Raw genomic sequence first — 19517 nt, 5'->3', positions numbered from 1 at the left:
TGTCCATATGTGGCATTCACCTCTTTTACCCCCCCAAAACACTAAGAGTACAGTTCTTCTGGTTTAACTGGCTTTTGATTTTTGCTGTACTGGAGAAAAATAGGTTTTTTTACTTAAATGGACAAGTTGTTACTTTGGTTGCACAACTACCTATACCAGTTTTATATTGCAATTTTTCTGTTTTTAAAAGAAAAATTGTATGAAAACTCTGGGCAGGCCACACAACAGTTCAATACTAAACATGAATCTCTTTGCATCTTCCTGCTGGTCAAAACCAAGCTTTATCATTTTCAAGATGGGGCTTATGCTTACATGTTTAAGGGATTATATATCGAGTTAGAAAATGAATTATCAGCAGAAAAAGAGTTCTTCCATTTTCCTACCATAACTTCATTATCATAACTTCCATTTTCCTACTTCAGATAAGTGAAGTTAATTTAGCTTTTTTAAGTTAAATTTTTCCTTCAATTTTTCTTTATAAGACAGACAACCTAAGACTTTTTACCAGTGCCTGAAGTGACAGGACAAGGGGCAGCAGTTTTAAACTCGAAGAGGGCAGATTTCGGTTGGACGTAAGGAATAAGGTTTTTTACAATGACTGGAACAGATCACCCCAAGAAGCTGGGGCTACCCCACCCTTGACAGTGTTCAAGGCCAGGCTGGATGGGGCTTTGAGCAACCTGGTCTAGTGGAAGGTGTGTCTGCCTGAGGCAGGGGGTTGGAACTGAGTTATTTTCAAGGTGCCTTCCAACCCAAACCATCCTATAATTTGCAAACTCTCTAGTCCTTTTTTTTTCCCTTAAATCCTCAAAAATCTGAGGTGATTATTGGAATTGGGTGGACCTTTAGCTTCCAGATGAAGAATTTTGGATATACTGAGAAGCATGGAAAGGAAATTGTACACCCATTACACTGTATAAAGAAAGTATATTGTGAAATGAGAAGAATACAGCATATATTTCTCTTTCTGGATTTTATCTTGATCACTTTTCTGTGCAAAAGAAAAAAAAAATAGTGTTCCCTGTAGTTGTTAAACTCCTGTAACATTGCATTGGTCATTCTTTTAATTTCGGTGGGGCTTTTTTGTCTTTTAAACCTGTAATTGTTTTACACTTGTAAAACGTAGATCAATTGATTTTTCTGATGATCTCAATTACCCAGGTCATCTCTTAAACACCGTTATGACAGAAGTGTTTGACACATCAGTTTAAAAGATGTGATCGTGTAGATGCAAGCTTGGTTGACAAGCCCAGATTTTATTTTCCCTCTTTGTCCTGTTTCTGTTATATGCTCCTATTTAATTGATTCATTTTATGTAAATGGACTTTCTAAACGTTGTCAACCTTTTTGTAGGATTTGGTAATTTACTGTAATTTTTTTTCCTCTTGGAATGCAAAATGGCAGAAGTTGCCTAGTGATAACATTTGCCTTATCAAATGCCTTCCTGCAGGAATACATGTGAGCTGGTGTAAAGACTGCAAGAGCGCAGGAGAAGGAAGCAAATGAAGGGGAGAGCTCAGGAGAATGCATATTCATAGTGTGTATCAAGAGTATGTTTTCTAGATGATATTTTCATTAATGCCTCTACCTGTAATAGGGATTGGTTGAATGAAAGCAAATAATGGCTAGCATATGCTATATTTTATTTATCTAATTAGAAGCTCAGTAAATAACAATAGGCAACTTGAGTCTTGTGTTAACATTCTTTGTTTGTATCAATGACATTGCTATTTAAATATTGATGTAAAAGTAAGGAACAGGAAACAGCTTTAAGCATAGGGTAAGCTTTTTCTTATTTTTCTGCAAACAACCTGTGCAATACTCTTTATTTTACAGGTTTATATTTGTTACATGCTTTATAGAATCATAGAATAGTTAGGGTTGGAAAGGACCTTGATATCATCTAATTCCAGGTCCTCTGCCATGGACAGGGAAACTTCACACTAAGCCTTGTCACCCAAGGCTCTGTCCAGCCTGGCCTTGAACACTGTCAGGGATGGAGCATGCACAACCTCCCTGGGCAACCCATTCCAGTGCCTCACCACCCTAACAGTAAAGAATTTCTTCCTTATATTCAATCTAAACTTCCCCTGTTTAAGTTTGAATCCATTACCCCTTGTCCTGTTGCTATAGTCCCTAATGAAGAGTCCCTTCCTAGCCTCCTTCAGATACTGGAAAGCTGCTATGAGGTCTCCACTCAGCCTTCTCTTCTCCAGGCTGAACAGCCCCAACTTTCTCAGCCTGTCTTCATACGGGAGGTGCTCCAGCCCCTGATCATCCTCATGGCCCTCCTCTGGACTTGCTCCAACAGTTCCATGTCCTTTGTATGTTGAGGACACCAGAACTGCACACAATACTCCAAGTGAGGTTTCACGAGAACAGAGTAGAAGGGCAGGATCACCTCCTTCGACCTGCTGGTCACAGTTCTTTTGATGCAGCCCAGGATACGGTTGGTTTCTGGGCTGCAAGTACACACTGATGCTGGCTCCTGTTCATTTTCTCATTGACCAACACCCCCAAGTCCTTCTCTGCAGGGCTGCTCTGAATCTCTTTTTCTGCCCAACCTGTAGCTGTGCCTGGGATTGCTCTGACCCAGATGTAGGACCTTGCACTTGGCATGGTTAAACTTCATGATGTTGGCATCAGCCCACCTCACAAGCGTGTCAGGGTCCCTCTGGATGGCATTCCTTCCCTCCAGCATATCAACGGAACCACACAGCTTGGTGTCGACAAACTTGCTGAGGGCGCACTCAATCCCACTGTCCATGTCAGCGACAAAGATGCTGAACAAGACTGGTCCCAACACCTATCCCTGAGGGACACCATTCGTTACTGGTCTCCAGCTGGACACTGAGCCATTGACCACAACTCTTTGCATGCAGCCATCCAGCCAGTTCTTTATCCACCAAGTGATCCATCATCAAACTGATGTCTCTCCAATTTAGAGACAAGGATGTCATGTGGGACAGTGTTGAATGCTTTGCACAAATCCAGGTAGATAACTTCAGCTGCTCTACTCCTGTCCATCAGTTCCGTAGCCCCATCATAGAAGGCCACCAAATTGTTCAGGCAGGGTTTCCCCTAGTAAAGCCATGCTGGCTGTCACCAAGCACCTTGTTGTTTTTCATGTGTCCTAGCATGCCTTCCAGGAGAATCTGCTCCCAGATTTTGCCAGGCACAGAGGTGAGACTGACTGATCTGTAGTTTTCTGGGTCCTTCACTTTCCTAACTTGGTCCCTAGCTTCCCAGACAACATCCCTGTATTCTTCCCAGGCCACCTGTCCTTGCTTCCACCTTTTATAAGCCTTTTTTTCCCTCTGAGTTTCCTCAGCAGGTCCTTATCCATCCATGGAGGTCTCCTGGCCCTCCTGCTGCACTTCCTTCTAGTTGGGATGCAACACTCCTGAGCTTGTAGCAGGTGATCCTTCAATATCAACCAACAGTCTTGGGCCCCCCTGCCCTCTAGGGCTATATCCCATGGAACCTTACTAAGGAGGTTCCTGAAGAGGCCAAAGTCTGCTCTGCTGAAGTCCAGGGCAGTGAGCTTGCTGCACGCTCTTCTCGCTGTCTTGAGGACCTCGAATTCTACCGTCTCATGAACGCTGCAACCAAGGCTGCCCTGGAGCATCACATTTCCAACGAGCCCTTCCCTGTTGGTGAGCACGAGGTCAAGCACAGCACCTCTCCTTGTTGTCTCCTCTATTGCTTGCAGAAGGAAGTTGTCTTCCACACAATCGAGAAACCTCCTGGATTGCTTGTGCCCAGCCATACCATCACTCCAACAGATATCAGGGTGGTTGAAGTACCCCATGAGGACAAGGGCCTGTGAGCATGAGGCTGCTCCTATCTATCTCTAGAGCGCTTCATCCACAGAGTCCTCTTGATCAGGTAGTCTGTAACAGATCCCCACATGAATATCCCCCATAGCTGTTCTCCTTTTAACCGCCACCCACAAACTCTCTGTTAACTGATCACCTGTCCCCAGACAGTATAGTTTCCTTGGGAAAAAGCTTGTCTTGCTGACATTTCCTTCAAAACTTACAGAGCTTCTGTGTCTGAATATTGTTTTGAAAATCACCATTTTCCACTAGCACATTAATGACTGGCTGGTAAATCACCTTTTACATGGATTTATAATGTATATTCAGACTTAGAACTAGATAATAAATTCTTGTGTATAGAATTCTTTTTGTGCTTACTACGTCTTTTAGTATTTTCTCTCTAAAAGCCAGACTGTCCAGATGAATTGACTGGGTGCCTGTGTACCTCCTTGGTATAACATGAAACTGAATCATGCTAAGACATGGTGATGATTGAGTCTCTGCTGCCGGGTGCAGTAGTGTTGTACAAACCTGATATTATCCATACTTTCTAGTCCATGTACAGGTCAGTAAGATTTGCCATGGTTCGCAGGTTGTCACGTTCATGAGTCTTTTTATGTCAGGTCTCTGGATTCAAAGGATTTAGCTTTAGAATTCTGCCTTAAAGCAGATTTTAATAAAATCCAAATTTAAGATGGATGTCCTAAAATGCTCTTTCATGTCTGATCATTGAGTGTGCTAAGCTTTTCTGATGCTGAAGCTTGATGGTAAATGCCAACCTACTGGTAGCGGTGGCTAGGAGGAAGGAGAGGACTGAATCTCCCTCCTGCTGCTCCCATGGTGTGCATATTTGTTTTTAACAGAACTGCAGCATATTCTGTTCTGTTGAAGTTCTCTTAGTAGAGCAATAGTAGAAAAATGCAGTCTGTGGATTCTTGTGTTTTATGGCAGTAGTGGGGTGAGTTCTATGTCCTGGAGGCAGACAGTTTTACTGGCCAATATTTAGAATATTAGGCATATTAGGGTGTTTTTATTCAGTTTGTTTAGTGAGCTCTTAGGAATGTTTGAAAGTGTCTATGGTTCGTAATGCTGTCTGGGAGTGGCAGTAGCTTGGGTGGTGTATCTTTAAGGGGCTGGTTTGTTGTATAGAGCTTGAATCAGACTTTCAGAAGTAGCTTTCTTTTTTATGGCAGTTGCTGTTTGACTTAGCCCTCAGCTGGCTTCGTAATGAAATCAGTGCCAGTTAGCCTTCTGTTTGGGGGATCTTGGAGGTAATCTTGTTGCGTTGTCAGTAGAAGAAACTTTATCCTTACTTCTGCAAAGTAAATAATGGATTTAGAGTAGGTGTTTACTACACTGGTACTCTGAGCTCTCCTGTGCAATACGTAGAGCCCTCCCGGGCTGGAGCTGTGAGAATTCAAGAGGCAATTGCAGACACTGAAAGCTGTAGGCTGTGTTGCTGAACCACACTTCACCTTACTGAAAAGGTTACAAACTAGAAGACGTACAGAGCTCTTTCAGGTACCATTTATGGAAGTACAGTATTTACCCTCATTCCACGTAATATAAGGTGGGAAATAATAGTTTGCATTAACTATTATCTCTGAGTGAAGGTGACTTTCGTAATACAGTAAGGCATGCAACTACGTGATTTATACTCAGAAGAGGTGAAAGAGCACATCTCTACCCTCAGCCAGTTTGAAATAATAAATTTTAAGTTTTTGAATACAGAAGTCAAAATGTAATGTAGCTTAGGATATGAAGTTTGGGAGTTGGAAAGGTCAGGATACAGTATTTTCCAGTATATCTCTTTTATAGGTGAAATTGAAGACTGACTTTTATAGGCACTAATTTTGTTAGATTGTGGCAACGTAAGGAGGCACAAAGATTCTAATTGCAGGAGGAATAAAATCCACAAATGCTTAAACATTTTTTTCCCTTTGTAACAGGTGATAAATCAATATTTGTATGAATCACTGATTTAAAGAGCAATTAAATTCCCACTTTAACATTCTGATAGTTTATTCCACTAAGGAAGAGTCAAAACAAGAAACATGGTTGTGATGAAACAGCGATTGTTTCAGAATTCATCCACACTCATTTTTTAACATCAAGAATGCTTTTCTTTTTATCTTGAAATTTCAGGAGCTCCAATTTCAAAGACTTACCAGAGAACTGGAAGTGGAAAGGCAAATTGTGGCTAATCAGCTAGAAAGATGTAGGCTTGGAGCAGAATCACCAAGTATCGCCAGCACAAGGTACAAGTCCTGATGACTTCACTTTCATCTGTCCCATAAATTAGAGGGCTTTTTAGTGGTGCTTGCATCCTACATACATATATTTTCACTAACAGCTGTTCACCTTCCATTAATATCTGAAGTATTTAAAAAAAAAGTGCAGATTTGCTGTGAAGAGTTTATGGGACAGTTTTAAAGAGGCCTCCTTAATAATTGATTACATTTTCAGTAGAGTGTATGTAAAGCTTTAATTTCTCCTAAAATATGTTGAATTTTACTTTTAAGATTCAGCCAAAGAGAAATACAGTAGACTTATACATTATTGTATTAAAGTGACAGTGCTAGTTAAATGCAGTAATCCAATTATTTTCTCCCCCTGAATTAACTATCTAGTTTTATTCAGCTTTTCTGAAATACTTTGTGTTGTTACATTTGTTTCCAGGGAACATCTTGCTTTAAGTGCATATTTAAATAGCATGTCACATACTTAATATAGTTCACACGATGACAATAACTATAGTGAAGCATTTTGTTAATATTTCAGGTGTGACTAGTATTTCAGGTCTTTTTTTTTTTTTAATCCCTTAGGAAACTTTCTACCTCTAAATGTGTTTGGGCACTCATTCATCTCAAGCGTATCAAATGATTGGTAGCTCTTGAATCTGAGAGCCTTGGTAACAATGTGTTCTCTTATGAAACATTTATATCTGCATTTCAGGTTACAGCAAACTTCAGGTTGGCATGTACATAGAGCTTATGTACTGAACATTATGAACGGAATGCTCTAAACATTATTATTTCTTGCCTTAAATACTGTGTGTTTATAGTCTTTAAGTGGTAAATTTGGGTATCATTCTGAAATGTTTCTTCCTGTGGCCATGATAACTACTTTTGCAAATAAAATGGATTTTTTTCCCTACAAAACCTTTAGAAATAGGAGGCAATTATTTAAAAATAAAGTTAGAAAATGCACTGTACCAGCTAACACCATTGTTTTTATGCTTCAAGCTGCCTGACCTGAGTTACCCTTTCAGTAGCATGAGAACTTGTGTTTAGGAAACTTCGAAATACTCAAAAATGTTTGTGAACAAGATGACTGTTGTATATCCTTTAAGCTTGCCTGTCTTCCCTCTAGATCCACATATTTCTCCAGCTCTTGTCAGATTCCATTTTGAAAGCTAAAAATGTTGAATTCCTATGGAAGAATAAGTTAAAAGCTTTAGTTATTTTATGTCTCAAATCACCTTTCATTCGGCTTTAGATGAGTATTCTTTTTGGGTTGAATCCTCTGTCGAAGTTTTCTGTCCCTGAGGAAATCAGCAATGCTTTATTTCAAAGACAGTGTGCTTTAGTCTCCTTAAATGTGGTTAAAATGTTTGGGAGCATTTCATTTCAGGCATCTAGCTGGAGGATTGGTTGACCTTGGTGGTCATAGCAGTGCCTCTGATTTACACACTTGAAAAACTGGATTCCTGCAAGGTGGCATTGGCTTGGAGGTTGTGCTGCTTGGCAAAATAGATACTGGCATGGTATCACAGGTGCTTTTGTGGCAGCATTTGCTATCTTGGTGATTGCAGATTGGGCTTCAAGCTGTTCTCTGTGTCAGTCAAGTCACTCCTCTGAGACAGTTCATCACCCAGTTGCGCAAGTGCCAGCCCAAGGGAAGTTGTGGTAGCAGTTTGTGAGGCAAGGAGAAATGTGACATCAGTACCTTAAACCAGCTTAAGCTTCTTTAGCTGGCACGTGTAGCTTCTCAGTGTATCTTCATGGCTGTTAACCCAGATGCTACAAACACTAGCAGAGTGCAGGCCCTGATGTACACCTGAATGAATCCATCCAGAGGCAGGCAGCGGTGACCAGACTGTCACCTACTTGAGCACACCTGAGGAGGACTCTCATTTCAGAAGCATGGTTGATTCTGTTGCTGTTAGTCCTTAAAAAACATGTGTGTTACACAGAAGGTACGTCTAGTTTAAATTTGTTAGATTGTTGCCTACCTGTATTACAACTGTATTGTAAATGCAAGCAACACACAGGAGTAGTTGGCTGGTTTGCTCCCTTAAGATGAGTGTGAAAGATAACAAGCACAAATTTGCAGATCCTAAGTAGTCATAGTGTAGGGGGTGGAGAAGGAAGCACTTGATCACCTGCAGCCCTGAATTCCCTTACAGCTTTACTTTTGTGTACCTGGAAGTTACTTGCCTGTTAAAATTATCTCATAATTATTTTTATAAATGGGTATTATGCTCAGCACTTCCAAGATATTTCATGGCATCTTGTATACTTCCAAACCTCATAAGAGCCTGACATGGTACATGATTAGTGTTACCTGTAACTGTTAAATCCTTTTTAGCTGTGTTATACACTACAAGATCAGAGATGATAGACTGGGAAAAACCATGTGAGGTTGCAGTTGTATCTTCTTACTTGCATTTCATGCTATAACACGCACATGTTTCTGTGAAGAAGCCACTGGACTGTTGCACCTCCTACAACCAGATGCAGCAGTGCAGCTAACTTTGCATCTCTTGTGTCACTGGTCCAGTTCTGGGCTTCCAGATGTGTTGGAGTATATGCTAGTGCAGATAGGTATCAGTATGTACCAAGGGTCAGTAGTCAGGCTCACTTTATAAAACACATTGCCTAATATCTCAGGTGGGAGTTGGCTCGATGACTCTCACAGTTGACCGATTCTTTTGATGAGTTACCTGTTGTGTGTAACTTGTGAAAACTGAGTGTTGGTGGGAACCAAAGGGCTCGTACCTATTAATTTAATTATAAAATACTGCACTCATAATAGCAGCTTGTCATGGCAACTTTAACGGAAGTTCAGAACTGGCACACCAGACTTCATCAGAATGCAAGCCCTTTTGGCAGGCAGTAGTGGAAATTAAAAAATTGAACACTTCAGGTACTGAGCAGTCAGTTTGAGTACCAACGTGCCTACCCGAAGTCTTACGAGTATGGTAAAATCAAATGTATTTCATAGCTACTAGGAAGGTTTTTCTCCACTTTTGCCAATGCTGGCTGAAACACAGTGTGCACTTTATGTAGTAGTAGAAATATTCCAAAGTGGTTCAGTACAACGTTGCGCTCTGTGACTGAACACTGTAAACTTCCTGTGAGATGAACATGGATTGCATTTCATGGGCACACAATTTTTCCTCATAAACCAGCAGAATGCTGATACAGAGTGTAAACAGAGTGAGTAGTTCCCCTTGCAAGGCAGTGTGCAGTTGTTTTGAGTTGTAACTTTTGTTCCACTTGAGGAGTGGTAACATGCGAGATGCTTCCAAACTGTGGGCGGCCCTCACGCTCGCAGCATTCCATGGCATGCAGCAGCAAGCTCATCTGAACAAGACTGTTCACAGTGAGCTGATCTGGGTGTAATTACCCTTACAGAAACTAGTTTAATTCTGTTGGCGTGACATATCAGATAATTTAGTGTTTCCAAAGGCCATATTTGAAATTGTTTCCATATATTGCAATATAGGATGTCACAAAACTTTCATGGCAAATTATAAGATCCATAAAAATTACCTTTAGAAATCAGTATGTGCTTTTGGGGTAGGAAGAGGGAAGGAGTAGTATAAACTATTTATTTATTTGTTTATTTACACTAATATTGCACTTACTGAAATTTGAAAACATTGAAAGGCTACATTAAATTGAAAAGGAAGAAAGAATAGATTTACATTGTTTGCAGAGCTTCAGTGTAGAATAAGAGCAGGGCTAAAATGTATTTGACAGAGTTTAGCTGAGTAATGAATAATTTAAAATCAGGATCTCCTACTTGATCATCAGAGAGCTGCTGGAAGAATGGTTTGGGCACAGACATTATCTATTCAGAACAATTCAGAAGAGATGATGATTAATTCCATAGTAGCAGCCGGCTAGGAACTCCTTGCCATGGTAGATGCTAACCAGTCCTCAGGTTGCAGATGTCAAATGCTCTGAGGCAGCACTTGTCTTTGTTACAGAATAAAAGAATCTCCTTTGTTGGAAATTGGTCCGTGCTATGATTGTTTTCGGCTATTCCAGTTCTTACTTAGTATATTATAAATATTCTTTAATGTAGCTGTAGAATTCTATTCTGTGTGTTAAAGCATTTGTTTTTTCTGTAATGGAATCTTGTGCCTTTAATTTCCATGTGAGAATGGAGTGTGTTAGGTTTGTTCTTCTGTTTTTACCACAGGCTCACTGTGAGTCTCTTCCTCTGTCTTTACTATTTGACTGAACTTTGAAGTGCCTGTTCTTTAGAATTGTCTGAGGAAATTACCTTATTTTTTCTTATTTTTTATCTCTGCTAATTCTCTAGTAGAAAATACGGGGGGAGGGGAGGGAATTAAAAAATAGGAACAGAACTGTTGACCTGTGTAGTATCAGTAGATTTCCAGGATTTTCTCTCATTTTTTCAACAGCCTAGTTCAAATTTGCTTTTTTGACTGTACCGACATGTTAGACAGAACTTTCTATTGTGTTTCCTTCTGTCTATTACAATTTCCTACTTGCTTGCTTCTGGTTTTCAGGCAGTCCTGGGAGCGTAGTTTCACTAGTGGTTAAGGTGGACACACAAACTTTGATGTGTATGCACTGTGTTGCATATTTTCTAGGGTGTAGTTTTACCAGATAACTTCAGGAAGCATTATAGGTTCCCCTACTCTAACTTTTAGGACCTAAAGAGTAATTCTATTTCCAGTCAATCTATCATTTATTAGGGCTGTTTAAGATGTTTAGCTCAGTGAATGGGTCATCTGTCTTGAGATACAGAAGACATCACTCCAGATCTCTGACACCTAATGCCATCTCTTTCCTTCAGCACTTCAGCTGTGGCACTTGGGCAGCATTACCTGTTAATTTAAAATTATAGAGTGTGCTATCATTTGTCTTGGACTCACAGGAATTCAGAAATGCTTATTTTTTTCTTGTATGTCTGCATTGAAAATAAGTGAAACTTGCAAAGCTTCTTGCTACAGCTCCAATATTCATATTTAGGTTTCTGTTTACCCAGACTGTAAGCCTTTCTTCAAATTCCATCAAAGCTTTGAATGCCAGTAGAATTGAGGAGCATGGTGGGGCAGGGGGAGGGTATGCAATTTCCTGATCTTCAAATGCGAAAAAGAAACATGTAACTTGCTATGAGTTGTTCTGGTGATAAACTGAAGAAGGATGATTTAATATTGACTTCAGTTTCATACGTAAATACTGTCTTACCCAGTAGTAGACTGGACTATGAAATAGGATTGTTACTGTGTCTGTGAATGTACATCCACTGCACACCACAGACTGCGATGCAGTAAGTGACTGTGTGTCAGCTGAATTACTGTAACTGCTCGTAGGAGTGTTCATGCAAGATGACTTGAAGTCAGTATGAACAATTGTGACTGATCAGGTGGTACATGTCAACTTGGCACCCTCTGAAAACACCTGAAGTACAGACAAGACAGTGAGTTTCATAGTAGTTACAGTGCTGCATAATTTAGATAAAATAATACTTGAAGGATGTTAGTTCTTTCCAAAGATAGTGAAACGTGCCAGAGACCTTTTTTAAGTTACTATTTTGTGGTACCACTAGGCAGACACTGGTGATGGTTGGTATGCTGGTACCACTGTCACAGTGCTAAGTGTGTGTGGTTTCGGGCAGCACAGCAGGGTGGCAGTGATCTGTTGTCTGTAGAGCTGGGGGGTTGTCCATGTCCAGCTCTTCTGCATGGCCACCTTCTGCGGTGGCTTGGGAGTATAGGTTACTTCAGTGGCACTTGGTTTCAAACTGAAATAACATCCTTCAGTCTGTGTAGTATTCCAGATACTGCTTTCTAAATTCATATCCAGAGCATTAGTGCCTGCCTGTGTCAGCTGAAAACATCTAACAGGTCATAGGCCCACTTGTTCCTGGTGGCAGAGCTGTTTAATTTTTGTATGTGGGACATAAGATGGCTATGGTACTTTGTACAGTGTCTAGCAGAGTGGGCACAGGAATTGTGTTAGTGAATACAAGAAGACAGCTATTGGAAAAGTTGAAGCTTCTTTAGCTAAAGGATTTGAGAAAACTTTGCTAACCTTTGTCAACAAGAAAAGCAGAAATATGAAGTCTAGTTCTAGTGATTTTGATGGTTGCCAGTTTTGCTTGTAAATGTGTATTACAAGTTTATAGAGTTTCATAAGTACCATTTTATTAGAAAAATCCTCCTATTCCGAGAATTTACAGTTGTATAAAGCTTTAATCCTTCATACTGCATATATCTGTAAACATGTTCTTGATGCAGATATCTAAAATGGAAGATAAAGAATGAGTAAAACAATATGTTCAGTCTTAGCAGGCACTTAAGTTTTGGCTGGCAGGTTCGCCTAAAGCAGAAAGCACGAATCCCTGTGAGTAAACCATTTGCTACTGTGTGCCTCACAGAACAGATGTATTCCAGTGAGGAGAGATCAACCAAGCAGTAGACTAAAATATTAAAGAAATGTGTTTGAAGTACATAACATTTTTAGCAGAGTTATATATTTAGCTTTTTACAGCTTTTCACCATTTTAGAAACAGTTAATAAATAATAATATTTTCAGCTGTCGCCTTTTTTGATGACAACAGTGGTATAGTCAAGCAGTTAAAATAAGCAAGGGAAATAGATACTTTTCCCTCAAGCAGTACTGTTTAAATCAGAAATACATTTAATCTTACGGGCTAGGATGATGGGCTAATCTGTTTCATGTCATGTAGTAGCTGCAGACGTATGTAGCAGTGAGAATTCAGGTTAACTGTCAGGTCTAGAAACTGAAGATCATAGTTGTATTTACTTTTTTATTATTATTATTTATTTTTTAGAAACCAGCACACTGCTCTCAAAACATCTTATCAAAACCTAGAAATCTGCCATTTTGTTAAGTTTCGCATTCCTCCTATAGCCCTGCTGTCCCATGCACAGGTACTGTCAGAGTCCCAGCTGTGACCTCGGTCAGGCACTTCTGTCTGTGAAGTGCAGCCAAGTCCTTGAGCTGTCATAGCTGTTCCGTGGAGAGGAAGGCTGACCTCCTTTTCAAACTTGGAAGTCCAGAGGTAGAAAGTGTTTATTTAAGAGCTGTTGCTGCAGGAATGTAAAATGGTACTTGTGATACTTGGTACGCTTTGTCTCGGTAACAAACTTCATATGAAAACTCTGCGATTTGGCAGATTATTATATTTTTCCAGAATGGCAGCTCATACGATTTTGTATCTAAGACATCAGCCTTGAAATAAAGCTGTGAGATAGCAAAGAAAAGATCTGAAATTGAGGAAGTGGACCAAAAAATAAACTAAAAAAATAATAATAAAAAAAATCCAGATACTTGGGAAATACAAGTGAGAAAAAAATAGAAAGGATAAAAAAGGGAATAGATTGATTTCAGCAGAGTTTGTGTGCATGCTTCATCTTCAGTTACCAAACATTTGTGTTACTGGCTGAAAAATTAGGGTTTGGGTGTATTTGTATGCATTTAGTGTAGAGTTATGCCTTTATTTCACCTATTCTTTTCCCTTCTCACTCTGCTTTGCAAGAGGAAAGAGTATTTGTTTCTAACTTCTTTAATTGAAAACTATATAGATCATACCAAATTGTTCTGAAGGAAAAATACAATTTCTGCATGTCTGTGCTACTAACCTAGTTCTTTTTCAGGGATAATAGTGGGCTAAAATTAAGTATCTTTAGAACTGCAATGCACCACATGTGGGCTGTCCTGCTGTGTTACATGTTAGTATAAGGAAAAGACACCTTAAGGACTGGATAAGAGCAGCAGCTTCTTGGTAGTGCAGTAAGTGACGACGCTGGGTTTTAATCAGTACAATAAAATGCATTAGACTTACTTATCAAAGCTGAAAGTTTCAGTAACTCCAAAACTTTTCATCTCTAAGGTGACAAAATCAGATAATGAAGTCCGTAGGGGGTAGATGCTGGACTTCTGCAAAACTAATATAATAAGAATCAAGTTGCATTCTTAAACAAGTTAAATATTAATGAAGTAGTTTTCTAAAGTAGAAATTTTATTGTTCTTAATTCCTGTGCATGTAAGGAAAGTTCAGTTAGCCAGATGTGTTGGATAGAGACACGTTTGGGTTTTTTATAATCTTTTGTGTGTAATAGTGAAGTGTTTCTGTCTGCTTGGCACTTCTTACCTTTGCTAAACCAACCGAGTGATGTCATCTCATTAGAGGGAATTGAGTTTCCAGAAAGCCTGAGGAATGAAGGCAGAGGTGAAGAGTGTAAAAGTTGATGTTCTGGTAGCATGAGAATCCTAGGGCCAGTGTTCACTGTACCTGTATGATAGTCCTCACTTCGGTGGAGCAAAGCATTCATGAATAGGATAACAGTAGCTGATTAAAGGACACATTGTATCCAGGTTTGCTCAGTGAAGAGTAAAGAATATACTCAGTAAAGAATTCATGTAGATGTGCTAACATTCAGAACTCTGCTTTCAATAATTAAAAGTCATACAGTTTTATAAAAATTGTTTTGAATGAAATACCAGTTTGGTATTTCCTCGTGAATTTTTAACAGAAATATTTTTTTAAGGTTTTGCCAGCATAGTCACAAGGTTCATTTTGCAGGCAAAAAAACAGTGTGAAATTGTGCAGAATTTGCTTTGGCATGTAGTTACAATCCCCAAAATATGCTAAGGAAACATTCTGGAGATAAGGCACTAGTGGGATTCAATAGTAATGTACTAGAAAAGAGAAGTATTTTGAACTTTTAATTTCAATTTGCAAAAACTACGGTTTGGTGGTCTTGGCACTTCTTGCTACTCTGGAATAGCCAGGTGATGGTAGTACAGTTCCTTTGCTCTGGAGTTCCAGGTGTCTCTGGATACATTTGGGTTTTCAGCAAGCTGTCTGGCTTGTGTACCTTATTCATTTAATCTGTTCTTCTGCAGAGAGAGAGCCGTAATAGATTAAGAAAGAACCATCTGTAGCTGTTTATTACCTCCTGTTAGCTGGAGGCTATGACCTTCTTTCCTGAAACGCCTCAGCAGGTTCTGTCATGCAAAATCTAGGTTTGTTGAAATCCCAATTTAAACTATACCACTAAAGGTAGTTAAAACTGATCTGCCTGACTGTGCACTCGGGTAGAGTGACAGAATCACATGGTCTCAGTTAGCTGAGTTTCACAGAAGGTAGCTGCTGGTTGCCATAGGATAAGTTCTTAAACCACCCTTGTTAAACCCACTGGATGACAATCGATTGCCAGGGTAAGCTGGCTGCCTACACTAGTTTGACATGAGTTTCATTGTTTTCTATGTACTTATTTAGCATTTCTGACATTGGACTTGTGTTCCATTACTGCCAAGTGATGTCAGTTTTGCCTGAGTTTAAGATATTTCTGCTTCTGGGCTTGGATAAGATGGTCCTTCAGGAAAAATAAAATACCTGTGAAAGCTCAGGCACACATCTGGATTGATGAAGTTGGTACTGAAGCACCCTTCTCCCAGCATCTTAGAAATGCAGTAGAACACAAAGAACCCTCTGAAGGCAGAGGAGCCTGGAAGGTCTCAGTCAGGAGTCCAGCTTTTCACATGTAATTCTGTACAGCAAGTTTCAGTCTACTTAATTGCTGCTCTTTTGTACATTCTGAAGAAAAAATGAAGATGCTAAAATTGTAGACTGAGGGAAAGAATAGCCAATACGTAGTAAAAATTCTCATAGTACCTAGACATTAAGTTGGTTTTCAGGCACTTGAAGCCTGAATTCATACTCTTCTTTAAATTTCATTGTAATTGTACTTCAGCCTGTGCTGGTGTGCAAACTTAGTACTCTTTATACAGAAATACTTTGTTTCCACAAAAGGCTCCTTGTTTTGGAAAATAAGTATCTAGTGGTGTTTATGTTGCTGTGCTGAAGTTTTTTGTAATTGGAGCTATGGTAGAAAGGAGTAAAGTAACGAAGCTAATTTAGAAATAGATACATCTTACCCAGAATCTGTTTCACAATGATATTTAGACATAAAATCTGATAGACTTGCCTGTTTTTCCTTTCAGTATCTGTTTGTTTGGAAAATAGCAGATATAAGCATTGCAAAAATGATGTAATATTCAGTTTGATAGCTCATGTGTAATATGAGGAGATGCACTTTTCCGTAAAAAGAGTATCTCATTTTAATAATACACAAATGGTTTTGCGTTTGTCTGCAGAAGTAGTTGTGCATCAATGCTATTATCAACACATGAAAGAGCGTTGCTTTGTAGAAAAAAAACACATGGTTAATGCTAGTTTGCTATAATATCGTTATTCAAAAAAATATAAGAGAATTGGGGGTTTATGAAACACATGCTGGATCTTGTGGAATAACTGTTTCTTAAGTCATCTTTAACCTTGGCAGAATAGAATCTGTTAGCTGTTTATACTTAGAGGTGTGATGTGTGTATGTGTGTGTCAGATGGTTTAAATGCTCATTGTACGCAGTGGATCAGAATTCTCTCTGGGAACCTGGAAATTGAAATAACAATATGAATTGTAGGTCTGTTTCTGTTATTTTTTTCAAACTGCTTCACAGGGAGAAGCAAAATGCTCTAAAACTGTGGTTCCCAAACTTCCTTTGCCAGACCTACCCTGAGCAGCAAATGTGCCTGTCTTTGGAGTGGTTTATTTACTGCAGGTGTCACACATGACTGGAAACACTTAGAGCTCTATACTATTTTATTTAGGTCATTACAACTTAAATAAGAAATGCGTATGAGAAATCATGCTCCTACCCATCCTGTTGCAGATAGGTTGTGCTGCTTGGAAATTGCCATATGTTGCATTACGGGGCATTCCCCCAGAATAATAGAAAAATAAAATCAGTAACCCATGGTTTAGTTATCAGGTGTAAGGTGCTGCAGAGTGTTATTGACAGGGCTATTGAGAGTTCTTCTGCTGGGGGGGTTGTATAGTTTTTTATGCTTTGGTTAAAGAAATAAATCCAAACTAGCCACATTTTTGTGATATATTTTTTTCTTTCTGCAGCTCTACTGAGAAGTCATTTCCTTGGAGATCATCAGGTATTATCTTTTATGTGTACAATCTGCTTTAAGTCCCCAAATCTTTATTCTCTTGGCAGTCACTGGCCACACTGTATGTGTTAAGTATGAAAACTATTTACAGATACTCTTTCTTCAGTGAGAAAATTTCCAATAAGCAAAAGATTTTCTGAGAGTGATTTTCATTTTTGTATCTTAAGGTGAACTTTCTTTTTAAAACAAGAAACACTTGTCTGTACTATTTCTATGTCTACTCTTGAGTCTGTTAGGTGGAATGGATAGAACTGTGCCTTGGAAGTGACATTCAAGTGTCTGTAGAAATAAACCAATCTTTCTTTCATATATCAGAGCATTTAACTAGTTAGGGGATTTGCATCAGTTAAAATACGTAGTATTGAATAGTCAGTCTCTGAAGAGTGGTCATCTCTCCAGAGTGATGGGAGTGTATGTGCAGAGTCAGCATGTCAAAACCACACAGCAGGACTGGAATTGGGACCTTGACTCCTGAATTGCTACTTCCCCTGGATCGTGTTTCTCTGAGTTGTGTGCTGTTGGAAGAATGTCATATCAAGCAAAACTGGTGTGAGGTAGTCAAATCACAATTAGTGTTGGTTAAAAGTTTAGTTAGCCAAGTTCTGCAGAGTGTTCACACCATGGCTTTAAGGACACAAGCTGTTGTAAGATCTTGTCAGTTTCTGAAGTACAAAGAGGAACACATTGTAGTTATCTGCTTGTGCACTCAAGCACATTCACAATTACAATAATTGTGACTCTGTTATGTAAATAAGTCTCTCGAACTATCTACTTTTCCTTCCCCTTCCTGATTTTTGTTTTATTTACTGACTAGGCTCTTAAACTTGTGTATAATTGTATTTATGTGCTTTCAGTTGCATTGAGCTATCACCTCAGCTGAGGTGAGGCATACATCATCTTTTTTCCCCTTCTTTTAAATCTAATATTCCCAACACCTTGTCTTATCATTTGGATTTTGCTAGTCATGCTGTTGCTTTTTAGGTATTTCTTTATCAGTGTTTCTAAAGAGAAGTCGAATTTGTTTTTTTTCAAGTCATTGAGAAATTACCTGTATTTATTCTTTCAATGTGAAAATTGTCTTTGAGTTTTGGTTTTTTAATCACGTTATTTCCCCATGTTCTCTAAATGTTCCTGTGACTGTTCACAAATGGTAAAGACACCTTCTGACAGATCTCAGTCACTGTTCTACTTATTTATCTCATCCAGTTGCATTCCATTTCTTTATTTCCTCAGTTTTTCCTGTAACTTTGTCTATTATTTAGTTTTCTCCTTGAGTTTCTGTTAGTTCCTCTCTTTCTTTCTTTTATCTATCCTGTTCATATTTTTCTTTTCTCTGGTAACTTTCTATTCCAATTTGTGTATTTCTTTTTGTTAGGAATCTTCCATGCATATCCCTGCCAAGAAGCCACTTAATATACAGAAAAAAAAAATCATAGTTCTATTTAAATGCCGTCTGCATCAATATAAATGTAGCTGTGTATTTCTCACACCTCTGTGTAACTAAAGTAAGGCTTTTCTGGAGTAATTGCTCAGAAGCGGACATGTTTGAAAAAATACTGGTTTTGCTTAGAATTTCCTGACACATGTTTCATTTAATATTTACATTTATGTTGTGATGCTAGCATGATTGTAGGGTTTACCTATAGATTCACACTTGAGCATTGTTTTAAAAGAAGTGTCACTGGTGATGCTTTACCAACTGCAGTCTGAAAAATGCTGAAGATTAATGAAAACACTCCTTTAAATCACCTTTTGTCCTGACAGCAGATAGTAGTTTTTATCAAAAACCATCAGTAGATGATGTGAGCATAGCTGTAATTGCTTTATATATCAATAGAATTGCACAGAATTTTTACCAGAAATATAAAGCGGTGTTGTTTTGCAGATGCTTATAAACAATGTTAGATCAGCAGCCATTTATGAAAAGGCTATTATTTTATTTTGGGCACTCTCCTCATGATTTATAGTATCTGAGAAGAGAGAAAGGCAACAATTCATTTTATTGTGCATTCTTGCCTTTGTTAGAGAGCCTAAACAATCTTTATTTTTTTCAGCATTGTGAAAGCATTTGCTTGGTAACAGATATGTGATGGAAGAGGTTTTGGTTCAGACCTCTGTCTTAGGAACATCTGTACATCACTGCACAATCAAACTTTATTCTGCCTGTGTTTCTCTCAAAACTGATTGTCAGTTTGATGTTAATTTGTGGTGTAATATCAAATAAGTGAAGTAATAGGGCCTTGTATTTTTTAAACAAAAAAAAAAAGATTGAAGATTAAAATACTGACATTTAATATAATTTAAATGTCCCAGTCCCTGCAAGTATCATATTCTAAAGAATATGTAATACTCACTGTTATGATCTGGTATCATATTAGTGTAGCAGGAGTTGTGGAAAGGAGTTATTTCAGTGGTGGTTTTCCATATCATTTCTAGGCATACT

At 38.7% G+C, this 19517-nt stretch overlaps 1 protein-coding gene across 9 annotated transcripts in view; it reads left to right on the top strand.

Moving 5' to 3' along the window:
* Nucleotides 1-19517, top strand: part of PKP4 (plakophilin 4) — a 90906-nt gene that overhangs the window by 35266 nt on the left and 36123 nt on the right. For 6 of the 9 annotated variants that reach the window (XM_031053176.2, XM_005153726.3, XM_034061856.1 and 3 more), the window contains exons 3-4: nt 5967-6079; nt 17028-17062. The exons of 1 other annotated variant lie outside the window; for it this stretch is intronic. In XM_031053176.2, coding sequence (XP_030909036.1) covers nt 5967-6079; nt 17028-17062 — 148 coding nt within the window. The remainder of the gene's footprint in view (nt 1-5966; nt 6080-17027; nt 17063-19517) is intronic. 2 more of the 9 variants (XM_031053182.2, XM_031053180.2) reach the window with 1 other exon arrangement.

The sequence above is a fragment of the Melopsittacus undulatus genome, chromosome 4 (genome assembly GCF_012275295.1).
Source record: "Melopsittacus undulatus isolate bMelUnd1 chromosome 4, bMelUnd1.mat.Z, whole genome shotgun sequence".
In the NCBI taxonomy this organism is placed as follows: Eukaryota; Metazoa; Chordata; class Aves; order Psittaciformes; family Psittaculidae; genus Melopsittacus; species Melopsittacus undulatus.
Note: the sequence above shows the minus strand (reverse complement) of the source record. Positions and strands in the feature narration are given on the sequence as shown.